This window comes from Rousettus aegyptiacus, unplaced genomic scaffold (genome assembly GCF_014176215.1).
Source record: "Rousettus aegyptiacus isolate mRouAeg1 unplaced genomic scaffold, mRouAeg1.p scaffold_m13_p_4, whole genome shotgun sequence".
In the NCBI taxonomy this organism is placed as follows: Eukaryota; Metazoa; Chordata; class Mammalia; order Chiroptera; family Pteropodidae; genus Rousettus; species Rousettus aegyptiacus.
Window position 1 is genome coordinate 31,532,862 of NW_023416307.1, and position 15,749 is coordinate 31,548,610.

The 15,749-nt window shown below is 36.8% G+C and overlaps 1 protein-coding gene across 6 annotated transcripts in view; it reads right to left on the reverse strand.

The window, feature by feature from the left end:
• Positions 1–15,749, reverse strand: part of PLD1 (phospholipase D1) — a 175,835-nt gene that overhangs the window by 25,329 nt on the left and 134,757 nt on the right. For all 6 annotated transcript variants that reach the window (XM_036218563.1, XM_036218566.1, XM_036218560.1 and 3 more), the window contains 2 exons: positions 5,258–5,371; positions 2,787–2,836 (listed from right to left, as the gene is read on the reverse strand). In XM_036218563.1, coding sequence (XP_036074456.1) covers positions 2,787–2,836; positions 5,258–5,371 — 164 coding nt within the window. The remainder of the gene's footprint in view (positions 1–2,786; positions 2,837–5,257; positions 5,372–15,749) is intronic.

A 15,749-nucleotide genomic window follows, 5' to 3' on the forward strand; every position in this document is an offset into this window, starting at 1 on the left:
CTTTATATATCTGAATAATATTCCATTGTAAAGATATATACATTTTGTTTCTACATTCATCAGTTAATGGATATTTGGGTTGTTTCTACCTTTTGGCTATTATAAATAATGCTGCTATGAACATTCATCTGCAAGTTTTTGTGTGGACATATGTTTTCCACTCTCTTGGGTATATGCTATGGAGCAGAATTGCTGGGCTACACGGGAACTCTGTTTAATTTCTGAAGAATGGCCACATTGCTTTCCAAAGAGCCCTCACCACTGTGAATTCCCAGCAGCAGTGTGTGAGGGTTCTAATATCATCACATTCTTGTCAATACTGTTTTTATTTTTTAAATTACAGCCATCCTGGTGGGTATGAAGTTGTATCTTGTGCTTTCTTTTTGAATCTCTGTAATGACTAATGATGTTGAGCATCTTTTTCATGTGCTTATTGGTCATCTTATATCCTTAGCCCATTTTAAAAATTAGATTGTTCTTTATATTTTCAGGATACCAATCAGATATATGGTTTGCAACATTTTCTCCCATATTAGATTAAGCAATGGTTTCTTGAATTTTATGTCAAAAACAAAAACATAAAAATAGATAAGTTGGATTTCATTAAACATAAAAGTTTTTTACTCCAATGAACATTATCAAGGGGAAAATGACAGAATGGTTTCTGATGAGAAATTGGCTATTAATCTTCTTGAAGAGCTCTTACACTGGATGATTTGCTTCTCCACTGCTGCTTTCAAGATTCTCTTTTTGTCTTTGTGTTTTGCTAGTTTGATTATGATATGTTTTGGTGTGAATCTCTTTAAGTTCATCTTAATTGGATTCTGCTGAGCTTCTTGGATGTGTAGATTCATGTTTTTCATCAAATTTTGGAAGTTTTCAGTTGTTATTTCTTTAAATATTCTATCTGCATTTATTTTTCTCTTTCCTCTTCTTCTGGCACTCCCATTATGTGTATGTCAGTGTGCTTGATGATGTTTTATAGGTCTCCGAGGCTTTGTTCATTTTTCTCCATTCTTTTTCTTTCTGTTCCTCAGACTGGATGCTCTCAATGGACCTCTCTTAAAGTCTGTTAATTCTTCTGCCTGCTCCAATCTGATACTGAGCTCCTCTTTAGATATCATTTCCTTTAGTTCTTTGACCATAGTTAAACTAGCTGTTTTAAAGAGTTTTCAAACTGTCAGGTCCAATTATGACAATTCTCAGAATTCTCAGGGGATGGGAATTTCAGACCCATTTGGCTCCTTCCAGTGGTTGGTAGGCTGCTGGTTTTCAAAGTGCTGAGCTGGTTTTCAAGTCTACCGTGGAAATGAGGAGAGAGGGATGGGTAGGTGGCAAATTAAAACGCCACAAGCTTGACGGTTCTACCAAGGTTCTACTGTCTTTCTTGAATAAACAAACACTCCTCAGATTGTTACAAGCCTTTGATTAATTTCCAGAGTTCTGAAAAAGATGACTTTGACCATTTTTGTCAGTGTTTTTGTTGCTTTTATGTAGGAGTGAATTTTTGGAGATCCTTAATATGTTATTCTTACTGATGTCTTAATTCTTTATTTTTAAGTGAAATATATACATATATGGAAGGACTAATATTTTCTCTCCATATTCTGATACATTATCCGGTATACGAAATCTTCAAAAAACTCAGCTGAGGTGATTAGCATATATGAAGCCCATACCACATGGCATCATATGTTTGTGATGGCTCCTCCAGACTTTTCTAGACCTCCTGGTCAGTTGAGTTGAAACTCTTATGCTTACCTGGTATTTCCCTTACTCTTCTGCTCCCACATCCCTTCGAGTCTTCCTTCACAGTCTTATTGACACTTAAACTTTCTTTCCACTACCAATGGACCATTATCTCTAACTGCCACAAGTCTCTCTCTACTCTGTTTACCAATAGTAAATAAATCTTCATATAAACTCTCTTTCATGAGTTCATTCCAGGGGTCAGAGGTTTCCATCAACTTCATCTTTTCTTATTCTGGATAAAAGCTATTCTTTTTAATGTGGTCCTCAAAGTTTTCACATTCTGAACCCAACTAGAACTGGGTGTCAGAAAACTTAGGTTCTGACTCCAGCTTATTTTTTGTGGAATCTTTCATACCTATTATACAGGGTATAAAATATTATCGAGCACCCACTATTTGATGAACTTAGAGTCAGTTTGCAGAGACATAAATAAGTAAACACGCAGTCACAATATATTATAGTTAAGAACTTGGTAGATCAATCAATTAAAAAAATATATGAGGAAGTGCCTTTGAAAATTAAAAAAAAAAACTACAAAAATGAAAGGTATTACTGTGTTTTTTTCTTATTTATTTACCTCCAGTCTAATATTCTCAAAGATTTAGACTCTGGGACTTCTACATTTATAGGAGGCCAGGTAAATACTATTAACCTCAAAGCATCTATGTCCTCATCTTTAAAGCAGAAATGACACCTGTCCTGCTTACCATCCAGGACTATGGTGAAGAATCACAGTGGAAGATGTATGTAGGGTCTTTGTGAAGTGCCTTATAAATCCCACTCATTATTGAGAAAATAATTATAAATAAATAAAAATAAATTATAAAAGTACTCTTATTTTTGTGACCTATGCATCTCAAGCCATCATTTGAAAACTGATTTGGACAATTTAATGGGAATAAGTAATTTATCTCTGTTAAGCATTTCATAAGATACCTTTTGTGAACAGAATTCTATAATCACATTGTGAAAACATTAATAATTACTGATGTGTCACCAAAACAACCATGGAGGGAAAAAAAGTAGTTACTTACTCTCTGCTTTCAACTGTCCAAGGATGGAATTTTCTCCTCTGCACATGGTTCTGAACATATGTAAAGGAAAGAAATAATTATGGAGGTTTCAAAGGAATCAATTCCAAAAACAATATCTGTGGGGTTTGGTCCTAATCCAAGTAAAAGCAGAAGAGTGCTTGTATGGAAGATGCCACATAGATCTTTTTAGAAGCTAAAAAACCACCAGATGATCACTTTGTATTGTTACTGATAAGACAAGGTAGTTGTTTTGAGGTGGTGGGTAACTGGCAAAGTTATAAAATTGATGTTAGATTTCAGAAAGAGACATTATTTTTAAAAGATGGATTATGAATGAACTTTCCCTCTCAGAATATTTAGTGACAGCAAAGATAAATTTAGAATGCCTCAATAGATAAGAATACTTACAGAAATCACATTGCTTTCAGAGGTGAAAAGGGCAAACACTTAGCAGAGTAATGTCGGAATTAAAGAAACTATTATTCTTGGATTGACTCTGTAAAGTTGGTAAACCCCTTAAAAGTAAAAATATATTCTCAAATAACTGACTCTACTAATGATTTGTTTCTCAAGACTCTGATAATAGTCAATGAATTATTAAGGCTGACAAAACAAAAAATTTTATGGACCATCTGCTGTTCTATGAAAGTAATTAAAAATACACTTATATATGGGAAATGCTGATATTATTAAAGATGATGCCAGCAAATAGAGATTTATTTGCAGAATAAAAGATTATAGTTTTGGTTGCTGAACAAAAGCCAAACATGTTATTTCATTCAGCTGGTTCAAACCCAAGAAAATCGTCACAGAAAATAATTACAATTGATAATATTCCAAAAATAATATTAGAATGGCAAATAAAGTGGATAAAATCCAATTAAACATTATGTCAGTGCCTTAAATACTTGAAAAGCTTTGTTTGTCATGTACTATCAAATAATAATAGAAATGGGCACATTTCAATCCAAGCGTATGGTCCAAAGCACAGTTAGAGTTCTCCCCTAGTGGCATCAGGCAAAATTACCCAAGAGGAAGCAACAACAAAAATCTTTACTTGAAACCATGACAGATAGACAGACATAGAAAAGTCAGAAAAAAACAAGAGGATTAAAAAATAAAAATATTTCTGCCACAACGGAGTGCTCAAACTGTACACAGGTCCTGCAAGGGGTATCTCTGGGGTGGGAGACCCCAGCAGGAGGGCATCTAAGCCCCCACCCCCAATTTGACTGGGGCCCTGGGCCTGAATTTGCTTTATACACTGGAAGCTGTGGGTAAGGTCTCCTTTGTCCTTTCCCTTCCCACCCAAAAAAGGGTTTGATTAGAAAAGTGGGAAACTACAGGGAGCTCTGAAAAACAAGGGGTATTAAAAGCAAACGGCTCGGTTCTGGTCCGTGCTTTGACTTATAAGAGTGTGATCCTGACTCAGACTCTTTCGTATCTCTGATCACAGAGTTCATAGCTAGGAGCCGGCTTCATGCTCAGGCTCCTTCCTGGCTAAGTGGCCCCCCTAAAAATCAGCTTTTATCACTTTCAACCCTATGTCTCTATACCTGCTCACCAGCCACTACCTCTCAACTTTCTTCACAATGCTCTACTGGACAAGGCTGAAGCCTCGAGGGCCTTTTTGGGTGAATATGGAAACTCTGCTGTTTAAAATTTCAAAAAGAGGACTTAATACTTTCCCTACAATTTTAACAAAGATGTAGTAGAGAAAACAGAATTCAAATTCCAGGAGATAGAACAGAATCTCCAAGTTCACTAACTAGCAGAGGCTGCTATTACCAATCTTTTTAAAGAGTTTGCTTCCTAAATCATAAACATGTACAAATCATAGCATTTTAAGTATTTTGGGTTTTTTTCTTACTGCAAAGAATATGAAAAAGTCAATAACTATTTCATAGCTTAATGATAATGTAAAAGTCATGTAAAATATAATGTAATGTAAAATATTTATTTTATACATATATGTTATACATATACATATAAGTCCTTGTCTCCATTTATAATATCTATATGTATACTATATATATTCATATGTAATATGTGCGAACATGAGACTAATATTTTAGTTTGGTATATATGTAAATATACATACAAATATTATAAATGGAGACAAGAACTTTTAACATATATTATTTTGTATTTTATATAATATATTTTACATGTATATATCTATATATTTTTATATATTATTTAAAAACCACACCTACACTAGGCTTTGAATACAAAAGAGACTAATATTTTAGTTCTTTTATATTTGCCATGTGTCCTAGGCTTACCATTTACAATTTTAGGTTCTATATGAAATCTTACCAACTTGTAAACAGGCCAAGATTCAAAAGTACAATACAGATAGAATACAGTACAATACAGAATAGATGTGGACAAACATTTCCATTCCTTTCAGCAACTTATGTATATAACTGATTGAAAGCTGCAAACAGGAGATTTTAGAGTTCTGTCACCTGTAGTTGAAGTGCATTATTGCCTGTAGAGCATTTCCTCCACCAGTTGAAATGTCTCCTTCAAACCCTGGCAGAAGTGGTATCACAACATATACCCGGTATCTCTTGCTTTCCCTGCAAAGGTCAGATGCAGAAAGATTCACACACTCACACAAAAGTACATACAGTAACAGTTTAACATGACAGCCAAGCTGTTCACATGGGCTTAGAGATTGAGTGAATGGCTCCCTACAATAAATTCTATCACATTTCAGGGCTTTGGGGTACTACTGCATTGGAGCCAGAAGTTATGTTCCAGGCTAACAGTTCATAACAACCTGAAAAATGAGCTGAACTTGGCAGTAACGTGGGGACTGTCCCCACTCTCTCTTTTTACAGTATAATCCTTCGTAGGGCAAAATTCATTTTAAGAAAGCCTTGCTCGTATCCCATGGAAGGTGAAGGGGTTACGATAAAGTTTTCAAAAAGACTTTATCATAATAGTTTTATGGATAACAAGTTACATCCATTGTACCTAAATCAGAGCCTGACAAATGGTAGGCAATCAGCTAATAATTTTTGAATAAAGTAATTTTCACAGTCTAGGGACAAAAAGACATATTGGACCCAGTATTCCTTCCAATGCAGAAATCATCACTGTTTAGAAACTCTCATTCGGCTCTGAAAACTCTGGTTCAGAAGCAAAATGTTACCCCAGGCCCTTCGAGAATTCTGAGTGACTGATGGTTTTTAAATCCCTGCATAAATATAACACAAGAATTTTTGGCCCACTCTCGCAACTGATTAATAGCCGCCTTTGAGAGAAAAGCCTCTGAGTAGCCTTTGAGTATTCTGTGACGGAACAAATTACATGCGGCTCCTTACTCTGATCTGCATTCAGAAAGCTGGAAATTCGGAGAATTATGTTTGACTAAATATCGCCTATTTGGAGACAAAGCTGTTACAAGTCCTTGTCTCCGTTTAGAGGATACGCAGGAAGAAGAGAAAGCCTGCAATGACTGTGGTACCCACTGGGGTGAGAACCCCAGTCATACATTTGAGAGATTTAGAGTCACACAAAGGTGCTGCTACTGACTAATTTTCGAATCAGATCCTACTTGAACTTTTCATAATACTTAATTTCTAAAGTTCCTTTTCTTCTAAACAGCTACATTTTTCTTCCATGTGAATGTTATCACTACTCTCTGAAGGGTCAGATTTCATTACTGATGTCTCTAAATGCCAGTGTATGTATAAGACATTTGGAAAGTGAAGTTCAGGGCAGAAGCAACAGCCAACAGGACTCTGGGAGCCTGTTGCCCTTAACTGCAGTGCTGAGAAACAACGAATTCAAAGTAGGTTGTTGTAATGGCATGGATTAATCACTAGATGGCAAACATAGTTTGAGGTGGAAAATAAACCATTTAAAAAATGCAAACTGTTACAGTTCTCTACCTGATAAGGGTAAGAGTCTCATATTCCTAAATAGTAAATCAGCTTCAGTATGACCCCCAGACCCACTGTCCCTTTGTGCAGGGGAGCGCCTCCCTACCAAGGAGGGTTGGCACATCTGCTGAGTCTGGGATGCCATTTTCCACCTCTCAGGATCCTACTCCTCCTTCCAGGGCAGAAAGGCTCCTTCTGCGGTCAAGCCATCCTGGATTTTCCAGTCAAAAGTGGTCTGCTCCTGTCTCTGTGCTCCCATGGCACAATGCTGGGTGGTCTACTCACGCCCTTTTGGCTTTAGACGCAGCAATACACAAGTCTGCTGTCTAGGCTAATGTGATAAGCACTTTTGAAACACAGAATGTATGTCCACGTGCCTTTCTATTTTTGTCAGTGCTCAATAAAGGATCCTTGCACGTGGTCTGCACTCAACAGTATTTACTTTGGGAGGATGAGGTCAGGTTGGAAGAATGTTTCTAGGAAGGCTCTAGTAGAGAAGAGGTTAAGCTGCACAGGATGTTTCTTTCTTTTTTTTTAATTGAATTACATTTTATGTAAATGTTTTATTGTGGTAAAACACAACACAAAATTTGTCATTTTAACCATTCTTAAGTGTACTATCCAGTGATATTAATTACACTCACATGTTCTGCCAACCATCATGATATCTATTTCCAAAATGTTTTCATGACCCCAAACAGAAATTGTGTGATAATTAAGCAATGATTCCCACATTTCCTCTCCCTGCAATTCCTGGTAAGCCTCTAATCTACTCTCTGTCGCCATGAATTTGCCTATTCTAGAGAGTTCACCTAAGTGGAATCATTTGTCCTTTTGTGTCTGACTTATTTCACTTAAAATAATGTCCTCATTATTTATGTTGTAGCATGTGTCAGAATTTCCTTCCTTCTTATGGCTAAATAATACTCCGCTGTATGCAGAGACCACGTTTTGCTTGTCCAGTCGTTTGCTGATGGGCATTTGGTCGTTTCCACCTTTCGGCTACTGTGAATAACGCCGCGATGAACATCGGCATACAGTGTCCACATCCCCGGTGTTAGTCCTTTTGGGCACACACCCAGGAATGGCACTGCCGGGCCACACAGTTATTCTATGTTTAGCTTTTTAAGGAACCACAAAATAAATTACATTTTCCAGTGGGTAACATGTGCTCACAGTACAAAATTTAAGAGTGGTATAAGATTATATAAAAAAAATTCTTTCATTCCTTTGTCTGTAGCTCCACCTTCCTTTCCCAGAAGCGACTCTATATTACCTTCTATATTCTTTCAGAAACAGTCTATGAATATATAAGCATATATATGTATTCTTTCCTTCTACGCAAATATTAGAATACTAGAAACACTAGAAACACTTTTCTGAATTTTTTTTTATCATCTACCAGTGTATCCTGGAAATTCTTTGAACATAGAGTTGCCTATTTTTTTTAACAGCAACATGGTATTCCACCACACATTTGCACTATAATAGTTAAACCAGTTCTCTATTGGTGGGCATTTAAATCATTTCTAATTTTTTACTATTTCAAAATAATTATTTTGCTATGTATTCTGACCCACATAAGTCATTTTTCATATTTGTTGAAAGAATCTTAGAAGTGGTATTGCTGGTCTTAAACACTAGTGTTTGTGATTCTGTTTGTAAAATACAGTTCCCTTTTATCTCTGAGTTTTGTAAAAATAAAAATGACTTCAAAATGGAGACTTCATATTAAGATATTGAGAAATGCCCTATAATCAGAAGGGTCAGTTAGTAAATCATATAAATGTCTAACCACTATGCCGAACATCTGAAACTAATATAAAATAATATTGAATGTCAACTGTAATTGAAAAAAAAATTTTTTTAAAGAAAAATGTCCCATAAAAATTCTATAGCTTTAGACAAAACATTCTTGTAAATTTACTTTTATAGGAATCAGAATATTCACAGTTTCTTGTTCTTGGGACTCTGTTGGCTCCATATCAAGGCCTTTGCTTTTTCACAATGCACTTGTTCTTGAATTTCCTGAATGATGAAAATTTTAAACTGTGTTCAGCAAATTAGCAGAAACAACTTAGATTTTCACTGCTGTAGAAAAAAGGGCTCTAGAATTTCAAAACATAAAATTGAGTTAAGTTTAATCCAATGAAGAGAAAATTCTATTCGAGAGTATGCCCAATCTCCTTCTTTGATCCCATCCACAGGAAACAACAGTTGCCAGCTGCCGGGGATTCTAATCTCTTCTGAAACATTGCACCCTCAGCACACTGGGGTGTTACAAATGATAGCAATTAGCGTAGGGCAAGAACCAGAGCCCCTAATGAACCGGAGCCCCTAATGTGCAGAATTATTTATGATCCTAAAAACCAGATAAAAGTTAGTGGGCAGCGAGCTGTCATGAAAGCAATGGCTCCATCCACTTTAGTTCAAACAATTTTGTAAAACTGAATTCTAGGCTTTTTGTTAAAAAAAGTTTTTCTTTCGAAACTCACTAATTCTTATAACAGTGCTATGTACAACAGCTAAAAATTGGAAATAAATGTTCAATAATAGGGGACTGGTTCACAAAATTATGCTACAGCCATTCAATGGATATAACTTTTGCAGCCACTAAAAATGACCGCTGTGATGACTTACTAGCAAAATACTCTGATACTGTGTTCAAATGGCCCCAATGTAAAGTTACACTTTCAAAACAATTACAGATGAGGCAGGCTGAAACTATGATATATTAAGTAATTTTCCCCTTAAATGTGTTAACTTCCTCCACTCTGTGACATGAAGCAGGCTTTGCTCCTAGGGTGGCACTATCACAAAGGAACCAGGGCATAAAGAAATGAGGGCTTCTTAGATTTGGGGAACTAGATAAAAAAAAATTTGAGCTGATGTGGGAGTATAAAGAAATAAAAATGAGACTCAGTGCAGGGACTCTTGTCCTTTGCCTTCAAGCAGAATTCCAAGGAAAATAGGACTCATCCCGTTACCTTTCAAACATGAGGATATGGGGGCGATGAGGATCTGAGCTTTATTTCTACAGGAAATCCAGGGAAACTTCCTCCAGCCCGTGCGATGTAGCAGCAACAGAGGAGAACTGACTGAAGGCAGGGTTGAAAGAAGGCTGAGGCCTCAAGATACAGTAGGCAGATGCCAGAATAGGCCTGAGATAGATCAATGCTGAGAGCTAAAAGTCCCTTCCCAAAGACACAAGGTCCCTTTAGCATCTATACCAAAAATAGGGTGTGTGTCACCTTGACTGGCTGAATACAGAGCAGAAATAACCAGAAATCACTGAATTTGGCCACATTTATCAGGAAGTGACTAAACTAAATTTCCTTCTATTGTGTGGAAATGGGACTTGAGATAAATTCAGGTGAGTTATGGGAAAAGGAAACAAGTTACAATTCAACAGAATATATGTATATTAATATGAACAAAAAAGGAAATAGCAAAATAAAAAGCAAATTTTTAGGGTGACAAGGAGATTTTTAACATTTTTAAGATTTGTGATTGCCGTAACGCTCTTTGTACCTTTAAAAACAGTACTAATTCACTACGTAGATGGGCTGTAGTAGCGGCTTTCCTCTACTTTGTTTCCCTCCTTTTTCTTCTCTCCTGTAAAACTCCCTCCTCTTGCACCCCGTGCTCCATCCTCAGCATGGAAGCAATCGGGAGAAGTGGGGTCTGCTCAGAGCAGGGTCTCAGGATCTGCACAAAGTCTCCAAAGGAGGTCATTGTGCTTCTCCAGTGACAAGACACTCTATTTTTTAAGAATTTGTGATTTATAGGTCATATTTCATTGTCTTAAACATCAAGAGCTGGTTATAAGTCCTATCAAAATCTATTGTTGTAGACTTTGCAGCAGTGAATGTTTCCAGAAATGAGAAGAATTGTGGATGGGGCTTAGTGTTTTGTGTGAAGGGAAATTTATACTATTGTGGTATCAGTTATGTAAGAACTGGATCTGTCACTTCTCAGTGGTTTGAGACATAACCTATTTTACTGTGGAAAGTCTTTTAAAATACAGCAGACCTTTCTGGGCTTCAGTTTTCTCATCGGTAAAGGAGAAAGTTATCTAAAATCATTGCTAGCCTACTAGCAATGCTGACTCTATTTAGCAGTGAGTTTGAATATTATATGTGTGATTTTATATATTATGACGTGTTATATATTGTAGTGCGTACACACAATGTTTTTCAGTGATTATGTTTTGATAACAGTAAGCTCTTAAATGTAAGAATCTTCAGGGTTAGCTCAGTATGTAGGGTTCATTGTGGACTTGGTAGCCTTTGGCAGTGGCCCCCAAATAAGATTATACAAAACCTTTATTCAACTGTTCTCTCTATGGTCCAGACATTTTCATCCTTATTTTTTTAGAAAGAGTCTCCCTTCCTCTGCTAGGGCACATGCTCAGGCTCCGAATGGTTGCTGGCCTCTTCCCTGTGCTAATCTTTACATCTATCTGCTGAGATTACCATTTATATAATTTTTGGAATTGAGCAAAAGCAATTAAATGATTTAAATCAAAATTTTTCCTGCCATGATAGGTTGCTGTCGCTGCCCCAATGTAACCTCTTCTCCAGAAATTTTATAGAGCTTGGAGATTATCCCACAAGAAAAAAAATATGAAACCAGCCAATGGTATACTTAATTTAAATGCTTTTTTTTTTTCAATATATTTTCTAACAAATTTATTCAGTTTAAATTTCTTTAAGACAGTGTCCAACATGTCCTTTCAGCCTGGTATACAAATTAGAGATTATGGTAATTATAAGACGTAGATTTTTCTTTAAGTCTTAGTAACTTTTATCTATGAAGCAATTACTTTAAAAAATAAAAAGTTCATCTGATTTTATTAGTATCTATGAGATACTAATCTCATAGAGAATAAAGTATCTCGCGTAGATTTCGGGAAGGCTTAACATTGGAACATTTCTACTTCCCCGAGATGAGGGAAGCTGTGTAGCTGAGCAGAGACGAGCGCAAATCCTAAAGATATGGCTTGAGTCTTAGTTCCACTCATCCATAGCTGTAGGGTTTGGGCAAGCTGCCTAAGCTCATTTGGCCTCAGTTGCCACAGCTGTAGAATGGGGATAACTGTACATCCACTTCATAAGGGTGATGTGAGAACTGAAAAAAGCAATGCAAATAAAGCACCGTGGATGTGGAACAACCCTGAAATTTGGTAATAGTATCATTCAATTAACAACCAGTGATTTCAATGAAAAATTCTTTGTACACCTTCAAAGAAGAATGAAGTAAATAGTGCCTAAAATTAAAACAACAACAACAAAAAAGGCAAAATTGAACTTACATTATGCTTCAGAATTCCTTTTATTTTGCTTTACATTTTGGGGGAGAGTGCTATGAAACCATTACCGGGGAATCCAAAAATTGATTTCCAGGCAGTGTTGGCTACAGATTTCAGGCAGGACACCTCTAGACAGTGTTTCAATAATGTGCCTCTATTTGTCTCAGGACAAATGAGCACCAGTGGTAGGAAACCAAAGTAAATTTCACTTGTCCAGGAGTAGCCATCTAATAATTTAAAATAAGGCACACTAAACACCTCTTTAATTAAAACATTTCTGTTTCTAACATAAATGTTAATTCTAAAACAGTTTATTTGAGTATTGTCCTTCTTCATGATCGCTCAAATTTACTGTGAGCTAGTATATTTCTAGATGATAAATTTCCTGGAAATAACAATAATTAAATTTCCTGGAAATAACAATAATTTCTTACATGAACTGGCTCTTTACAGTTTTCAGGTCCTCCGCCCACCCCCCGCCCCCACTCCAACATCCATTCATACGAGCTAGGTAGGGCAGATATTATTATTTTCTTTGTTGGCGAAAAAGCAGTGTCAGAAAGGCAAATTGATAAACTTAAAAGGTCACATACTTGTAAATTACAGAGTTGGAAATAACACAAGTCTCCAGACACTTGGTCCCCAATTAATTTCAGATTCCCAGGGGAGCTTTCCCCATACCACCCACTCAGGGGCAAACTGCAAATCCTATCTGGCACTGTTCTATAGTTAGAAGATGCATGAAGAGTTTGAGCAGTTTTCAAAGTGGTGTATTTTTCAATGCAATTTAATATTAAGATACAGAGGCATTAAATCAACTGACTCTTTTCATTGTATGTGTCAACTTTGTGGTGACAGTAGTACAAAATGCATTCTCACTTCCTTACTTTTTACCAAGGCAGCAAAATTACGTGTGTGTTAGTTTCCATAAGCAAAATGGTTTCATCCTCAGAAAGCATTCATTCATGGCACACAGTATTTTAAAATGTTTCCTGAATGGATCAGCTGGTCCTACTCTATCTTTTGGCTTATTCAAACATAGCATAAACCAGTCAATTTTAGACTGTGGGTTATGATTTCTTCTCCCTGATCTCTCGTCAGATTTGAGTTGTCAAAGACAGGCTTCAAGTGGGTTGCGAGCTGCTCTCAACTCTAAGATAGTTTTACTTATTAGAGCAGAGGTTTTGTTTTCTGCAGAGATTCCTACAGCTATTCTTAGTTCAGCATGGAGTGAATAATATTCTGAGACTCTAGGTCATGGATCAGAACAGGAAGGCTTTGCAAAAACCTGTTTCTATAAAGAATTATGGCTGTTGAGAAGGAACCAGGAGGAAGTGAGGGAAACAGAACTCACTTCGGGGAATCGGTGCAGGGCCAATTCCAACACTGGCAGAACTATAACTGCTCAGCCCAATTGAAGAACTTGGCAATTTAAAGACTCCAATCTCTCTAGGGTGGGAGGGACCTGGAAGAGAGTCTGTGGTCCTTGGTCAGGCTGGCCAAATGCTGTCATTTCCCTCCATCTGCTTTGTGCTATATTCTATTTTTTTTCCCCGACAGCCAAAATTATACTTACTAGGCACACGACTTGGGCAGAGAATTTCTGAGCCTCAAAAGAGTGGAGAGCAGAAAAATCCACAAAGGAAAAGAGAAGGGTAAACTTGGGGTGGCACATCATGGTCCTCAGTGGAAAGGAGGAGTCCCACTGCAGGCAGCCTGCAAGATGAGCTTTTTAATTCTACCTTTTCTAAGAATACAAGCTCACAGATTTGAAATTATTAAATAAAAATATGTTTTATAGTTGCAATTAACACAGGTGACGAGCAATAATGTGGAGATACAGAGAAGGGGGGAAAATGTAAAAATGTAAAAAAATGTTTCCAGGAAATATGTATCAACTAAAACTTTGAACATGTGATAGACGTGCCACTCTGAAGTGTGAATAAAGTGAGACTACTGAGCAATCAGAGATACAGAGCTCACAGTTCATTTGAAATCTGATGGACTTGTTTCCCACATTCTACAAAGTGAGCTTGAAGTCGCTAGTCTTTAATGTGCTCTGCGAACCTCTACGCATGAGATACAATCTGCGACAGGTGATGCTGCCTTACCATTAACTCTTTCCATGGATCCCTTTTCCCTTCAGGAGCAGCTCATAGGATCACTGGAAAATGTTCAACTAGAAAACGTCTTTAAGTACCTTCCAGCCCCACTACTATGATTTTAGAAGGAATCCAGATTTTTAAAGACACATTAATATATTAAAGAAAAATATTCTTTCAGGCTCCCACTTAAAAACAAATCTTACAGGTACTTATGAAACCATGTACTACATGGAACTAACTGAGATTAGTAAAGTTGAGATTGAAGGTGTACAAGCTACAGTCCATATTAGCTGATCATAGTTCCAAAATTCAAGATTCACTGCTTAGCCCAATGAGCTCATTTGTCACCTTAATGTATTTCTGTGACTTATTCCAATTTTATGAAAAAATTATTTTTCTCTTTTGTCAAATGTGCTTTATAGATAAAGTAGACACTCCTTTCTCAAGAATTGACGGAAAGATAATGCAGTTTTGTAAAGGAGACACAAACTGACTCATAGAATTGGAAGGCTGGCCAGGATGCAAGAACTGTCTGTATATACACATATGTTTAACTGTAAACAAGACTTTTTAAAAGTCATCTCAGAAACAGATCCTATGGTGACTTTCTTAAAAAGAGCATAGAAAGCAAAGGACAAAAGTCACCTATAAAAGCACAGACCATCCTTAATATTTATGGCCATATAGGCTGTTCTAGGTAAATACTAAGCAAAAACCTGGCTGTGCCCTGAAGTTACCTGTGGAATAGTATAAAATGCAGGTGCTTGAGCCCCACTCCAGGAAATTCTAATCCAGTAAGTGTGGAGCTGAATGCAGCTCTCTGTATTTTGTCAAGGTCCAAAGGTGATTTTGATGTGTAGTAAAGATTAAGATGCGTTGTACGCCCTGCAGGATGTGGTGGGTATTATCGTACACTGACCAGATGCTCTCACTGTGGGACTGAGACAACAATTACCTCAGCCACTGCAAGCATAGGCCCCTGGCTACTCACTCACAGTGAAGTCCTTCTTCAGGAATTGCCCTCCACAGGTCAAAGGGACCTACCTCAGCCAAGGTCATGCCCTTTTCCTGGAGTCAGTCTGCATCCAGTAACCAGTCAGGAGGGGACAACAAAAGCCCAACTCTCTTGCTTTAATTTGGGGCAATCCTGAAAGGGTCTTTAATTCTACTCATCAATGAATCAGAGTTATGTGATAAGGGGGTGACATTGTGGTGGAAATCAAAGACTTGAGCTCAAAGCCTCTCACCTGTTAGTGTTAGAGCCCTTGACAAGTCAGACCACCTCTTGAATCTCACTTTTTAACTCCAAAAATGGGGACAGCAACAACAACAACAACAAAAACTATACAGTCTACTTTCAAGGGTAGTAAGAAGATTAAGTAAGAATCTGTAGATATAAACTGTGAATCATATAAAGTGCTCATAGTTAGTCATAAAATGTCCTTAGGTCTAAAAATCCCCACATATTATGTGAAGAAAAAATTAAGTACCACATGACACTGAAAGTCAAAAAATGTTTTAATCCCCAAATGTGTATGTATAAACATTCTCCACTGCATTTGTTCAGTGAATTCAAATAATATAATGTAATGGTTTCATTTGTTTGTTAGGCTGCTTTTAACACTGAGATAAAATAAGCCATAAAAAGAGG